Source organism: Carcharodon carcharias, chromosome 2, assembly GCF_017639515.1.
Source record: "Carcharodon carcharias isolate sCarCar2 chromosome 2, sCarCar2.pri, whole genome shotgun sequence".
NCBI classification, from domain to species: Eukaryota; Metazoa; Chordata; class Chondrichthyes; order Lamniformes; family Lamnidae; genus Carcharodon; species Carcharodon carcharias.
Window position 1 is genome coordinate 83,374,068 of NC_054468.1, and position 14,898 is coordinate 83,388,965.

The 14,898-nt window shown below is 40.8% G+C and overlaps 1 protein-coding gene across 4 annotated transcripts in view; it reads right to left on the reverse strand.

The window, feature by feature from the left end:
• Positions 1-7,132: 7,132 nt before the first annotated feature.
• The window catches only part of plekhb2 (pleckstrin homology domain containing, family B (evectins) member 2), a 38,647-nt gene continuing 30,881 nt past the window's right edge, over positions 7,133-14,898 (reverse strand). For all 4 annotated transcript variants that reach the window (XM_041215569.1, XM_041215588.1, XM_041215564.1 and 1 more), the window contains one exon: positions 7,133-12,495. In XM_041215569.1, the coding sequence (XP_041071503.1) occupies positions 12,365-12,495 (131 nt within the window). In that variant the 3' untranslated portion in view covers positions 7,133-12,364. The remainder of the gene's footprint in view (positions 12,496-14,898) is intronic.

Here is a 14,898-nt window from a genome sequence, read left to right on the forward strand (position 1 = left end):
TTCAGCTTGAAAAGTGAAGTATGACCATAATTAGATTGAGACCTACCAACATTCCTGTTTTCTTCATGGATCTGACACACTCAGTTGTTAAGAAACACCACTCACCACCCTCCCCTCACCACCCTCCGCCCAACTGCACAAACTTGAGTTTTCCCAAGTCTTCTCATCACATCCCTGCGAAACATAGGTATTCGTAGGGGAGAGATGGTGACATAGCAGTAATGTCACTAGACTAGTGATTCCAAGGCCCTGACTAATGCCCTGGGAACAAGGGTTCAAATCCGTCAGAGCGCCTGGTGGAATTTAAATTCGATAAATTGAACTTGAATTGAATTGAAAGCTAGTCTCAGGAATAGTGACCGTGAAACTATCATCGATTGTTGTAAAAACTCATCTGGTTCACTGATATCCTTTAAGAAAGGAAATCTGCTGTCCTTACCCACTCTGGCCTACATGTGACTCCAGACCTGCAGCAATATGGTTAACTGTTCTCTGAAATGCCCTTGCAAGCCATTCAGTTCAAGGGCAATTATGGATGGGAAACAAATGCAGGCCTTGCCAGCAATACCCACATCGAATAAAAGAAAATTTGGGCAACAACAACCTTTATCTAGCAAAGCATCTCAAAACACTTCACAGGAGCATTAAGAATCAGACTTTGACAGCGAGCCACATAAGGAGATATTAGGGTTGGTGACCAAAAGCTTGGCTAAAGCGTAGGTTGTAGTAAGACTGGAATCAATTTTCACAAAAACTTACTTGCTTGTATGCTAATCTTCTGTGATGTCAACAGCTCATCTACCACAGCAAATAATCAGGAAATTTCTAGGCAATGATTCATCCAGACTGATTTTCCGCACGTACAATGCTAGACATTAAATGAATTTATGTAGAGATGTACTCTCCCAGAATAGGCACAGAGGTTAATGGACAATCTTACCAGGACAGGTCCTTCAAGTCAGTTGCTGGTCCTCAAGTGCCTACCTCAGTTTAGCTGCAAAATTGCCACTCAGTCGCACTTGTACACGTTTAAAAAGTTTTGACAACTGCATCAGGACAAGAAGAAAAATGGATAAAAAAATGTAATTTTGTTAGGAGAATCACACTGTAGTCAGTTTAGACCTGGACAGTACAGTGAGGCACTGGTTCCTAAACGTATCTTCAATCAAGCTAGAAAGGCTAGGAGCCAGCTGTTAAAAGCAATGCTTACTGACAGTTTGATTTGAACGTAGAGCATTAAAGGAATACAAGGAGCGATCAATCATTCCTAACTTTATCGTGTTGTCCAAATAAGATGAAACGTTTTAATCTTGGGTCACTTGTTCTGCTCCAGAAAGACAACTGATGTTCTCAAAAGTATTTTTTTTATTTACTCCTTCACAGCGTGTGGGTGTCGCTGACTGGGCCAGCATTTATTTCTCATCCCTAGTTGCCCTTGAGAAGGTGGTGGTGAGCTGCCTTCTTGAACCACTGCAGTCCATGTGATGTAGGTACACCCATAGTGCCTTTAGGAAAGGAGTTCTGGGACTTGGACTCCATGACAGTGAAGGAACAGGATATAGTTCCAAGTCAGGATGATGAGGGACTTGGAGGGATGCTTGCAGGTGGTGGTGTTTCCGTGCTTCTGCTGCCCTTGTCCTTCTAGGTGGTAGAGGGTACTGGTTTCGAAAGTGCTGTCAAAGGAGCCTTGGTGAGTTGCTGCAGGGCATCTTATTGATGGTGGAAAGAGTGAACTTTTAAGGTGGTGGATGGGGTGTCCATAAAGCAGGCTGCTATGTCCTGATTGGTGTTGAGCTTCTTGAGTGTTTTGGGAGCTGCATTCAGGCAAGTGGGAAGTATTCTATCACACTCCTGACTTAAGTGCTTTGTAGATTTGTAGATGGTGGACAAGATTTAGGGAGTCAGGAGATAAGTTACTTTCCGCAAAATTTCCAGCCACTGACCTGCTCTTGAAGTCAGAGTATGTATATGGCTGATCCAGTTCAGTTTCTGGTCAATGGTAAACCCCCAGCATATTGATAGCAGGGGATTCAGGGACGATAATGCCAATGAATGTTAAGAGGAGGTGGTTAGATTCTCTCTTGTTGGAAATGGTCATTGCCTGGCATTTGTGTGGCAAGGACATTACTTGCCACTTGTTAGCTCAAGCCTTAATGTCTAGGTCTTACTGCATATGGACATGGACTGTTTCAGTATGTGGGGAGTTGCAAATGGTGCTGAATGTAGAACAAGGAGCAGGAATAGGCCATTCGGCTCCTTCAGCCTGCTCTGCCATTTAATAAGATCATGGCTAATTGGATAGTAACCTCAAATCTGCATTCTGCCTACCACCAATAACCTATCACCCCCCACATCCTTACCAAGAATCTATCCATCTCTGCCTTAAAGATATTCATAGACACTGCTTTCACCGCCTTTTCAGAAAGAAAGTCCCAAAGACTCACTACCCTCAGAAAAATTTTTGCCTCATCGCAGTTTTAAACAGGCGGCCTAGTTCTAGATTCTCCCACAAGAGGAAACATCCTCTCCATGTCCGCCCTGTCAAGACTCCTCAGGATTTTGTGTTCAATCAAGTCGCCTCTTACTCTTCTAAACTCCAGGGGATACAAGCCTAGCTTGTCCAACCTTTCTTCATAAGACAACCCACCCATTCCAGGTATTAGTCTGGTAAGCCTTCCAACGCATTTACATCCTTCCTTAAATAAGGTGACCAATTCTGTACACAGTACTCCAAATGTGGGCTCACTCATGCTCTGTATAACATGAAGCATAACCTCCCTACTTTTGTATTCAATTCAGCTCGCAGTAAATGATTACATTTGATTAGCTTTCCTAATTACTTGCTGTACCTGCATACTAGCCTTTTGCGATTCATGCACTGAGACACCCAGATCCCTCTATCTCAGAGCTTTGCAATCTCTCACCATTTAGATAATATGCCTCTCTTTTATTCTTCCTGCCAAAATGGACAATTTCACCATTTCCCATATTATACTCCAGTTGCTTGATCTTTGCCTACTCACTTAACCTATCTATATTTTTTGTAGCCTCCTTATTTCCTCTTCACAAATTGCTTTCCTACCTATCTTTGTGGCATCAGCAACCATCCCATCAATCCTTCATCCAAGTCATTTATATAAATTGAAAACAGTTGAGGTCCCAGCACTGATCCTGTGACACACCACTCATTACATCTTGCAAAACTGAAAAAGACCCATTTATGCCTACCTCTCTGCTTCCTGTTAGCCAGCCAATCTTCTATCCACACCAATATGTTACCCCCCATACCATGAGCTTTTACTTTTCGCAATAACCTTTGATATGGCACTTTATCAAATGCCTTCTGGAAAGCTAAGTACATCCACTGCTTCCACTTTATCTACACATGATATTTCTTCAAAGAACTCCAGTGAATTGGTTAAACATGATTTCCCTTTCACAAAACCATCTTGACTCTGCCTGGTTACCTTGAACTTATCCAAGTGCCTTGCGTTAGCTTCTTTAATAATAGCTTCTAATGTTTTCCCTATGATAGGTGTTAAACTAACTGTCATTTTCCACTTTCTGTCTCCCTCCCTTTTTGAATAATGGAGTTTTGTTTGTTATCTTCCAATCTACTGGAACCTTTCCCAAATCTAGGGAGTTACAGACAATTAAAACCAGTGCATCAACTATCTCACTGGTGGCTTATTTTAAGACCCTAGGAAGAAGTCCATCAGGACTGGGCTCTTGTCAGCCCATAGCTCCAACAATTTGTTCAGTATCACTTTTCTGCTGATTCTAATTTTCCCCTAGTTCCTCCCTCCCTTCCATTTCCTGGTTTAGAGCTGCTTCTGGGATGTTACCTGTATCCTCTATAGTGAAAACTGATGCAAAATACCTGTTCAATTCATCTGCCATTTCCTTCTTTTCCATTATCAATTCTCCAGACTCACTTTATATTCGGACCAATGCTTACTTTGTTAACTCGATCCATTTTAATATATAGAAACACTTACTATCTTTTGTATATTGCTGGCTATCTTTCTCTCATACTCTAATTTTTGCTTCTTTATTAATCTTTTAGTCATCCTTTTCTGTTCCTTATATTCTGTCCAATCATCTGGCCTTCCACCTACCTTTGCACAAGTATATACTTTTTCTTTAAGTTTGATACAATCTTTAACCTTTCTAGTTAACCGCGGATGTTGTTGTTGGAATGTATCTATTCTGAAACACCCCCTTAAATGTTTGCCACTGCATCTCTACTGACCTGTCCCTTAACCTAATATGCCAATTCACTTTAGCCAGCTCAGCTTTCATGCACTCATAACTGCCCTTATTTAAGTTTAAAAACAGTCTCGAACCCATTCCTCTCTCCTTCAAACTGAATGTAAAATTCAAGCATATTATGGTTGCTGCTACCTAGGGGCACTTTCACTATGAAATCATTAATTAATCCCATCTCGTTGGCTCAGAACGTGCTGTTCTAAAAAACTATCCTAGAAACATTCTATGAAGTTTTCATCTAGGCTACCTTTGCCTATCTGATGTTTCCAGTCCATATTTGGATTAAAATCTCCCATGATTATCACCGTGCCTTTCTGACAAGCTCCCATTATTTTTTCCTTTATGCTCCATTCTACCATGTGGTTACTATTAGGGGGCCTGTACATGATTCCCACACGGGACTTCTTGCCTTTACCATTTCTCACCTCTACCCAAACCGTTTCCACATCCTGGTTTCCTGAACTTAGGTCATCCCTCTCTATACTACCGTCATTAACTAATAGGGCCACCTTTCCACCTTTTCCTCGCTTTCTGTCCTTCCTAAATGTCCTAAACCCATTAATATTCAGGTCTCAATCTATGTCCTTCTGCAATCATGTCTCTGTAATGGTTTTCAAATTGTACTTATTTCTGTGCACTTTCAGTTCATCTGTTTTGTTTCAAATGCTTTGTGCATTCACAATCTTTAGTTATATCCTTTTATTCTTTTTCTAACCTCTAGTCTCATGTTGATTTACTGTTAGATTTGTACTCTCTGTCCCTTCCTGTCTCCATCTGTTTTTCATTTCCCGTAATAATACCTTTTTCTTTTGCCTTATCTCTGCTCTTTGATTTACCACATCTTCCCAAATTTGATCCCTTGCCCCCACTACTTAGTTTAAAACCCCCTCTACTTCCCTAGTTATGCGGCTCACAGGAATACCAGTCCCAGCATGGTTCAGGTGTAGACCGTCCCAACGGTACAGGTCGTACTTTCCCCATATTGGTGCCAGTGCCCAATAAACTGGAACCCACTTCTCCCACATCAGTTTTTAAGCCACACATTCATCTCCCTAATCTGATTTGTCCTATGCCAATTTGCACATGCTCCGGTAATAATCCAGAGATTATGACCTTTGAGGTTCTGATTCTTAATTTGGTGTCAACTTCCTCATACTGACAATGCAAAACCTCCTCCTTTGTCCTGCCTATATCATTGATACCAACATGGATCACGACAAATGTCTCCTCCCCCTCCCACTGCAAGATCCTCTCCAGCCCCAAGCAGATATCCTGAACCCTGGCACCGGACAGGTAACACAGCCGTCTGGACTCATGCTATTTGTACAATCACCAGAAAAGTTCTGACTTTATGATGAAAGGAAGGATATTGATGAAGCAGCTGAAGATGGTTGATCCTTGGACACTACTGAACAATATCCTGGGACCTCTAACACCCTTAATCACCCTCCTTTATTTTAGGTATGACTCTAATCAGCGAAGAACGATCGCCCTAATTTCCATTAACTGATTTTGCTAGGACTCCTTGATGTCATACTCCATCAAATGCTGCCTTGATGTCAAGGGCAGTTTCTCTCACCTCACCTCTTTTTGTCCACGTTTAGACCAAGGCTATAATGAGGTCAAGAGTTGAGTGACCCTGGCGGAACCCAAACTGGGCATCAGTGAGTTGGATGAGAACTTCTTGCTGTGAAGCAAATGAGAAACTATCATCCAGATCTAGTTATGTACATAGAATTTGCAACACAGGATCAGGCCATTTGTCCCAACTGGTCAATGCTGGATTTTATACTCCCCATGAGCCTCCTCTCACCCTAAAAAAGGAAGCAGATGCTGCAAATAGGAACAAAAGGCCATTTCACTCCATGAGCCTTTTCCTCCCATTGAATGTGATCATGGCTGATCTGTCGCCTAACTCCATATACCTTCTGCTGTCCCTTTTCACTGAATTTGAAATGGAAACAGCAGAGAGAAAGAGAGTGTTAATGTTTCAGGTCAACAATTTTTCATCAGAACTGCATCACCCTACTTCAACTAACCCCATCAACATATCCATGATATTGGAAGAGAGCTCAGGAAAAAAGCTTCTTTGTGGTCTTGTAAAAAGAGACCAAGTGTATAAAGTACTAATACAAAGGAGGGAACGTTTCCAATTCTGTGCAAGGCCATCAACCTGAAACATTAATTTTGTTTCTCTCTCTCCACAACTGCTACCTGACTAAAGATTTCCAGCATTTGCAGTATTCTGTTTTCATATTAATTACATCTTTTCATCAAGAACACTCCATGTTCAATAGTTTTGGTTTGCAGCCTAAACATTGGTCTGATGGTGGATGTTCAATCCATTCTTTCGACTGGAAAAGAGGAAAACGCAAGATAACACCCAAAACATTCTGGCAAATCAAAGCATTATGGCAAGGCCATCCCCTGATCTCGCTTTTACTTATCTAGATAACGGACATATGAAGGCACATTCTGGATCATGCGAGACACTTATGGGAGTAGTCAGTGATGTTGACTGAAATGAAACACTTAGAGCAATGTCCATCAAGAGCACACAGCCTCCCTATAGTTGAACCCTGCCAACACTCAGCAGCAAAGCTCAGAGGTGAAAAATGACCATTTGAACAAGGTGCTGGGATTTATCAACACCCAACTGCACTGAATCCCTGCAACATGCCAATCCGTTCACGAGAGAGGGAAGAGGAAAAAAAAATAACAGGTGAGAATGTTCTAGTGCTTATGCTGATGTACATTCTGTGGATGGGAGTCTAACAGTTCACCACCGGAATTACCACCATAATTAACTCAATTTGTTAAGATTTTACCTCTAGTTTAGAAAAACTAACACAGGACAGTTACACAGCAATTAAATCAGTTTATTTAAATACGCAATCTCATTCTACTGAAACAATTTTTATGGTACAATTAGCAATATTGAGCCACAGAACTTAGAATGTATCCTATTGTTTTTGATGAAACATTTTTAAAAGCATTTTTAGCAGCTGATCATTAATCAGAGTTTAAATAAAGTATTAAAAATTAACATCTACACACAAAGACATTCTATAATTTCACTGCAGAGATGTGTCTCTAAATATCAGTGCAGCAAATAGGAGTAAGGCAAATAAAGGAGTGTCCTGTTATTTGATGGAGAGAGAGAGAGAGAGAGAGAGAGAGGGGAGAGAGAGAGAGAAACTGCAGTGAGCACTCAGTTGAGGAAAACTGCCAGCAACAACCAACTAAAATCATTCTCCAAATCCACACACGATTCATTTTAACCACTTAACAGTTCACATCACTGCATCATTTCACCCAATCTTGGCTACGTTCAAAACCAAAATTCACTTCAACTTCTAGTGCTTCCCTCACTCTCCCAGTGTTTCTCCTCTGCTTACATTCTCATGTCTAACCTATTTGTTCATCTTATTGCTCGTGACTCACTGCTCCACACTTGATTAGATACTTTTTTCCTTCTCCTTCAAGGTGGTCATTAGCCGACCTTTATAGGCTATGAAGATTTTTTCTTTTAAAATACGTAAAAAGCTGCTATGACTGGGCAACACTGGTAACCTGCTGAATAAGAGAGAACACACTGGGCAGCTATGAGTTAGAAATTATTATAATGGGTAAGACTGGGTCACAATGTCACCAGTACTTTAAATTCATTCAGATAAATCACAGAAAAACAACCCTTAGCAGCTTCTCAGTTAACAAAACTGCCTCGAAGAGGAACATCAGGCCTGAGCACCATGTGGAATCTTCACATACCTCCACGTTTCCCCCAGCCCTCAAAATAACAAGTGGCTTCTTCTAGGTTGTTAATTTCTTGTGGGCAACACACCAGTACCAATCCTCTCCTCCACAACTATTCCAAACCAAAAAGATGTATTGTCTGATGAAGAGTCATACAGATTCGAAACGTTAACTGTCTTCCTTTCCACAGATGCTGTCAGACCTGCAGAATTTTTCCAGCAATTTTTATTTTTGTTTCAGATTTCCAGCAAACGCAGTATTTTGCTTTTATCGAGATGTATTCTCTGCTGGTTTTGTACATGTTTGCATAGAAACACATGAAGAAACAAGCTCCATGGGCACTCCATGGAACAAAAAAGGATGGGGCCAAGGCACGTGGTGGGACAGCAAGTGTCATTCTCTTGGTTCCTTCCTCATTGATGAAGACATTAGACAGCAAAAGCCAAGGTAAACTCAAGATCTAATAGGTGGTAAATTCAGGAGGCGGAGACATGCTGCTCAGCATTAATCAGCAAACACCAAAGACTCCCTACAGTACTGGAACAGGATCACGCCAATATAAATCCAGGGCTTTCCCACACAATCTCCTAACATGGAAAGAAATGCTTGGAGGGGTACAAATTTGCCTCAAAAATTAGATTTATTTTTGATTCCCTCTGGGGTAAGCTGACTAGCCAGCTTTGACAGCAGAAACTGAGATGTACAAAATAGGTGGGATCCATTCAACTTTACCCTACCATGCTGAGGGAAGAGAGATTGCCAAGTTCTCAGTTGATTCCAGTCACAAGGTAGCAAGGTCCCCTAAATACACCAGACTTACTGAAAACAAGAATTACAGGCAGCCTAATACAAAATACATTTGAATACCCAAGAATTAAAGACCACCCCCCATCCCCACAATTAGCACCAACTGTTTTTTCCTTCCTTCATGTGTGTGGAGGGCAAGTGGATTAGATCAATAAACTTAGCCTTCACTCCACACCTCCTGATGACAAACAATACCTCACCCAGAGAAGAAAGTTCCAGGCACAAGGCTGCTTGCATTAACGTGATTCAGTGCTGAGCTCTGAAGTGCTACAACAAGCAAATGAACTGTTAAAGCTGTATGCAGTTGAAAGGGGATAATGCTTATTACTAACAACTTCGTGATGCTGAAGTTCAAACTGCTGCTGCACGTTTCCTGTTTTATGGACGGGTTAAAATTTCCAGGTTACTTTGGATAAACAACATTCCAATGCAACACTTTAAACCAAAACTCCGATACTGACAAACAGTTTCAAAACCAATAGCACACTGCATTATCCAGAAGTAGTTTAAAGTTCAGTCAATTCAAGGAGAGGCAGGGCAAATTCAAAGCAATTTTTCTCTTTTATGGAAATGCTTTCCCCATGGCCTGCCTCCTTCGTTTGCTTTGCTTCATGTAACAACACCCTTCTAACCTCCTGTTCGGGCATCTCCAAATACTCCAAAGCAGCTTAGGAATGCACTTGGATATACTGGTAACCAATTTATTCTTTCATTGGTGCAGGGGTGGGAAGGGAGACAACACCATTGCCCAGTTTGTCTGGAGAATACCATGCAGGAATCAATAGTCTGGTCTCAGTCTCCAGAACTGAGTGAGAACTGCATGGAGTTGAAGCTTCATACTTAAAATAGAACCTGAAAGTTACAGGCTACACAAGTAAAAAAGAAATGTATTTGATTGGTATGTCAACACCCAATAGATGACACAGGTGAAGCAACTCAACAGTTCCTTTAAAAATCTTATATCCTACCACAGCTCTGAAATAAAATGCTTCCTAGCCAGAATAAGTATTCACCAGTTAGCTTTGTACGGGCCACGCTAATCTTTCAGGTCCAATGTCAGCCCTATTGATTTCCACTAAGTTTGCTTCTGGATTTACTGCATCCTTACATTCAAGGATACATTCAGCACAAACCGCACAGCAAGGCTCAGGTCAAAGACAAAAGTATGTATATTTGTTAACAACAGTATAGACAGAATTGTGGAAGTGGAGGCCAAGGGTTGGTCCCAGCTGACAGAGAGCAAGAGAGGGGGCAAAGCAAGCAGGGGGAGGGTGGGGGTGAGAGCGAGTGCGTGAGCGAGAATACTTATGAAGAATCCGTTCAAACAGCAGCAAATTAAATATAGGAAGCACAATACAGGAAGGTGAAAAATAAGACAGCATAATTTCAGACTTCAAAAAGGTTGCACCACTTTTGTAGCCTCAAATATTTAATGCTATAGCCATTGGCTAGCTCCAAAGCTTCAGATTGACATAGAGGTGTCAAAGGTGGAAGCTTCAGAAGGGGAAGTAAGGAAAGTGATTAACTGAGACCTCATTGATCCAATGCTCATGAAATGGCTCCATTCAAACAAGTGAAAAGTAATGCAATTTAGCTGGCAAATGGTAGCTGAAATTTAATTTGGATAGATGTAAATTATATTGATGTAAAAGTTGTGCATTTTAGGTGTCCAGCAAATAGAACCGATTTGAAACAGGGCCACGTAGACACAGATTTTTAGAAGCTACTTTTTTATGTTGAGGCAAAGTGGTGAGCTAACTACACAGTAAATTAAACACTGGGATGTGCAGTATGAACAATTGGACACAAGCAGTGCAGTCTTTATGATGCTATTGTTGGAATCCATGCACAGCACTGTCTTCATGTCAGGGGGCAATGACACAAGGGAAAACTAGCATGCATTGGAAATGATTAAGTATTAAGAAAATCAACAAGAATGATCCCAAGTATAAAACTGTGAGGAAGGATTAGAGAAGTACAAACTCCACACACTGCCAGGAGGCAGTTCTAGTGGAAATCTCAACTCTTAGAAATCTATAACAGTGCAGATTAAGAAACACAAAAGATTAATTTTAAGCAAGCCAGGGAAACAGAATCAGAGGACATTTGAAAGGACTCAAAATATTGAAGTGCACAGGATCTGTGAACAGAAAAAAAAGATTGGTCAACAGGTTCAAGTGTAGAAGGTCCTTTTGTGCAGATAGACTTCTGCTGTTTTTTCAGCACCTTCTGTTTTGGCTGAGTCAAACCATAAGTCTGAACTCGAAAAGAAAGTGTACACCGATGAGAACTTCTTTATTCAGTGATAAATGCTTGGCCTCGATGAAGGTATACACAATTAGGGCACTCAATTAGGTGCCAAAGTGAGAGAGTTAGGGAAATGCAGAGATGGCTTTCATCAGACTGGATGGTCTTTCCTCATCCTTGATTTTACTCATGTTCTACAAGGTGTTTATTTGGGATAGGAACAAGCATTAAAATAGAATATGGACAACCTGCACATTTTTCTGTTAACATTTCTCGGACAGAATTTTCCAGTGCCTCACATCGGCGGAACCTTCCGGTCCCACTGCTGTGAAAGGAGATTTCGATGGCTCGCCAGCCCCACCATGGAGAAACCTGCTAGGGCGGGAGGAGAAATGCATGCTGAACAATTCCAGCCCTTATGTTTTGTCCTGGTGATGGAATCTACAGTTGGACTGCAACTTGCTGAGATTTTTTTTTCTTGGGGTTAGTAACTAATGCAAGGCATTTGAATTGGTACCAGTGCAATTTTGCAAATATAAAGAACAGCCTTAACCGCAAAATTCAGGCAGAGAAGTCTGACAATGCTTGAAAATCCATTTTGTAACCATGGCAGTAACTTTGCAATACCCTGGAGTACAAAATAGATTATCCTTGCTAACTAGCTGCTAAACAGACTGGTAATGTAGCTTGAAATTGCATTTTCCACCAAAGCATCATTTTTCACATGTCACACCTGGAACCGAGATGGGCGCAGGCTAATTTGCAACATTCACTCGCAATAAACTCAGATTCAGCTGAATTTATGCAGAAGAAACATTGGATTGTTGCAAGTCAAAAAGGGAGGGGATGCAAAAGCTCTCATCCTAACATCCTGGACTGAATTCAAAATCGGGGCTCCAAGGGAGTTACAACCCATTCCATCAACTTCACTACAAATCTTTCCTAGCATGCTGTCACATTTTCAAAAATAATTTTGGAAGCTATAAAATTAGAATTAGAAAAACACATGGTGCTTTTATTCATGGCATTCTTGAAATAAGTTAATTATAATTTTGCAATATATATTATATATATATTAATAGATGTGCTATTTAACTTTGCTGCAGAAATGTCATTGAAGATCTCAGGATTTGCTTTAATAAGACTAAAGTGCCATGTAATAATGAAGCAAGTGTACAACTGCAGTATGTGTTAGGGACGTAGAGTAAAGTGCAAGCTGCAAGGAGCGAGTCTACCAGGAAAGTGACGGCGATGTAAACAGCGGATGAACTCAGCTATTGGGGTTCTAGAAGGCCCAGAACAGTGACCCCAATGCCATGCCAGTGGCAGCTCCTGCCACCATACCCAGTGCAAGGTCCCCATCATCACGCCGTCGGTCTTGAATAATCACGTGATTAGTTGCTGGTGGGTAAGGACCTGTGGGGGAAAGAGGAACACAATCAACAACTTGCATTTAACGAAGTAAAACATCCCATGGTGCTGCACTAGAGGAAGGCAATCAGATAAAATTTGACACTTGAGCCCCGTAAAGAGGTATTATGACGACAGATCATAGATCCTGAAACATTAGCTCTGCTTCTCACTCCACAAATGCTGCCTGACGTACTGAGCAGCTCCAGGATTTTGTGTTTTTATGTCAGAAGATATTAGTACAGGTGACCAATAGTCTAGTCAAAGTGGTAGATTTTTAGTATGCCTTAAAGGAGGTGTGTGTTTGGGGGTGGGGGTGGGGGTGGCAGCTGTGATGTTTAAGAAGGGACCAGTGTTCTGGCAAATCATATAACTAGGGTGGTAAAGAAGGCTTTAAATTAAACATTGGGGGCAGGGTGGGGAGAAGGGATCATGCGAGAGGAAATATGATAAATTAAAGGGAAATGGCAAGATAATAGAGCAGATTAGTAATTTGGGTAATGATTACCGGAATGTGGCCAGAAGGACAGCGTATACAAAGAGGGTATCAAAAGATAAGGCCAGAGATTGCAAAAATAGTAAAAAGACAGAATTCAAGCATCTGTATGTGAATGTTTTCAGCACTTGTAACAAAATGGATGAATTGTTAGCACAAATGGAAATAAATGTTTATGCCCTGATAACTATTACAGAGACATGGCTGAAAGGTGATCAGGGTTGGGACCTGAATATTGAAGGGTATTTAACAAATGGCCATTTGGGCAAATCAGATTGGCAAAGGTAGCCTCGAAAATGAGTTCATAGTGTATTTGGGACAATTTCTTGGAGCTATTCTAGACCTCAAAGTGCAATGAGACCGAATTCATCAACCACCTTATATTAAAGGAGCCTCATGGCGACAGTGATGATAACATGACAGAATTTCATGTTCAGTTTGAAGATGAGGAGTGTGTGGATCTAAGATTAGTGTTGAAACCTAAATAAAAAGGTAATTATAAGGATATGAAGGCAGAATTGTCTAATGTGAACTGGGAAGCTAAGTTGAAAGGTAGGGCATTAGAGATGGAGTGGCAAACTTTTAAGGAGATATTTAATAACTCTCAGCAAAGATTTATTCCAGTGAAAAAGAGACACTCTGAGAAGGTGCATCACCTGTGATTAGGTAAGGAAGTTAAGGATAGTGTCAAACTGAATGAAACCACTGAACAATTCTGTAAAAGTTAGTGATAGGCCAAATGGATTTTAAGAACCAGCAAAGAAAGACTAAAAAAAGGAGAAATTAAGATTATGTGAGAAGGCTAGTTAGAAATAAAAAAGATAGTAAGAATTTCTGCAAGTATTTAAAAAGGAAAAGAGTAAGCAGTGAGTGTTGGTCCTCTACAGCGTGTCTATTGAGAATTAATCATGGAAAACTAGAAAATTTTGGAAGCATTGAATAGGTATTTTGTATCTGTCTCCACTGTAGAAGGCTTAGAAGATTGTCAAGTATCTTTGGGAGGTTAAGATATGAAAAGGAGGAAGGAAGTTAAAACAATCACTTTCAGAGAAAAGGCACAGGGAGAACTATTAGATCTAAAGGCTGACAAGTCCCCAGGACCTGATGGCCTGCACCCTGGAGTCTTTTTAAAAGTGGCTGCAGAGATAGTAGCGGCATTGGTTATAATCTTCCAATATTCCTTAGGTTCTGGAACAGTCCCAGCAAATTGGACAATAGCAAACATAACACCTTTATTCAAGAAACAAGGGAGGCAGAAAGCAGGACACTTATATGCCAGTTAGCTTAACATCTGTCATAGAAAACTGCTAGATTCCATTATTAGGGAGGGTATAGCAGGATACTTAGAAATTCATAATGGGATCAGACAGAGCCAACATGGCTTCCACAAAAGGGAAATCATGTCTACCTAATTTATTTGAATTCTTTGAGGAAGTAACAAGCAATGTGGATAAAGGATATACTGTATATGTGGTGTAATTAGATTCCAAAAGGCATTTGATAAGGCATCACATCCAAGGTTACTACAAAAGAGAGCGTTCATCCAGGTGAAGCAGCAATTTACTTGTACTTATTTCAATTTAGTCTATTAAATTTGCTGCTCGCAATGTGGTCTCCTCTACACTGGGGAGTTCAAATGCAGACTGGGGTGACCACTTTGAGGAACACGTTTTGCTCAGTTCACAAGCATGACCCTGACCTCCCAGCCACTTGCCGTTTCAATTCACCATCTTGCTCTCATGCCCACATCTCTGTCTTTTGCCTGATTCAACATTGCAGTGAAGGTCAGTGCAAGCTGGAGGAACAGCACCTCATCTTCCGATTAAACACTTTACAGACTTCTCAATTCAATATTGAGTTCAACAACTTCAGACCATGAACTCTGTCCTCCATTTTGAATTTATTTCCCCCAA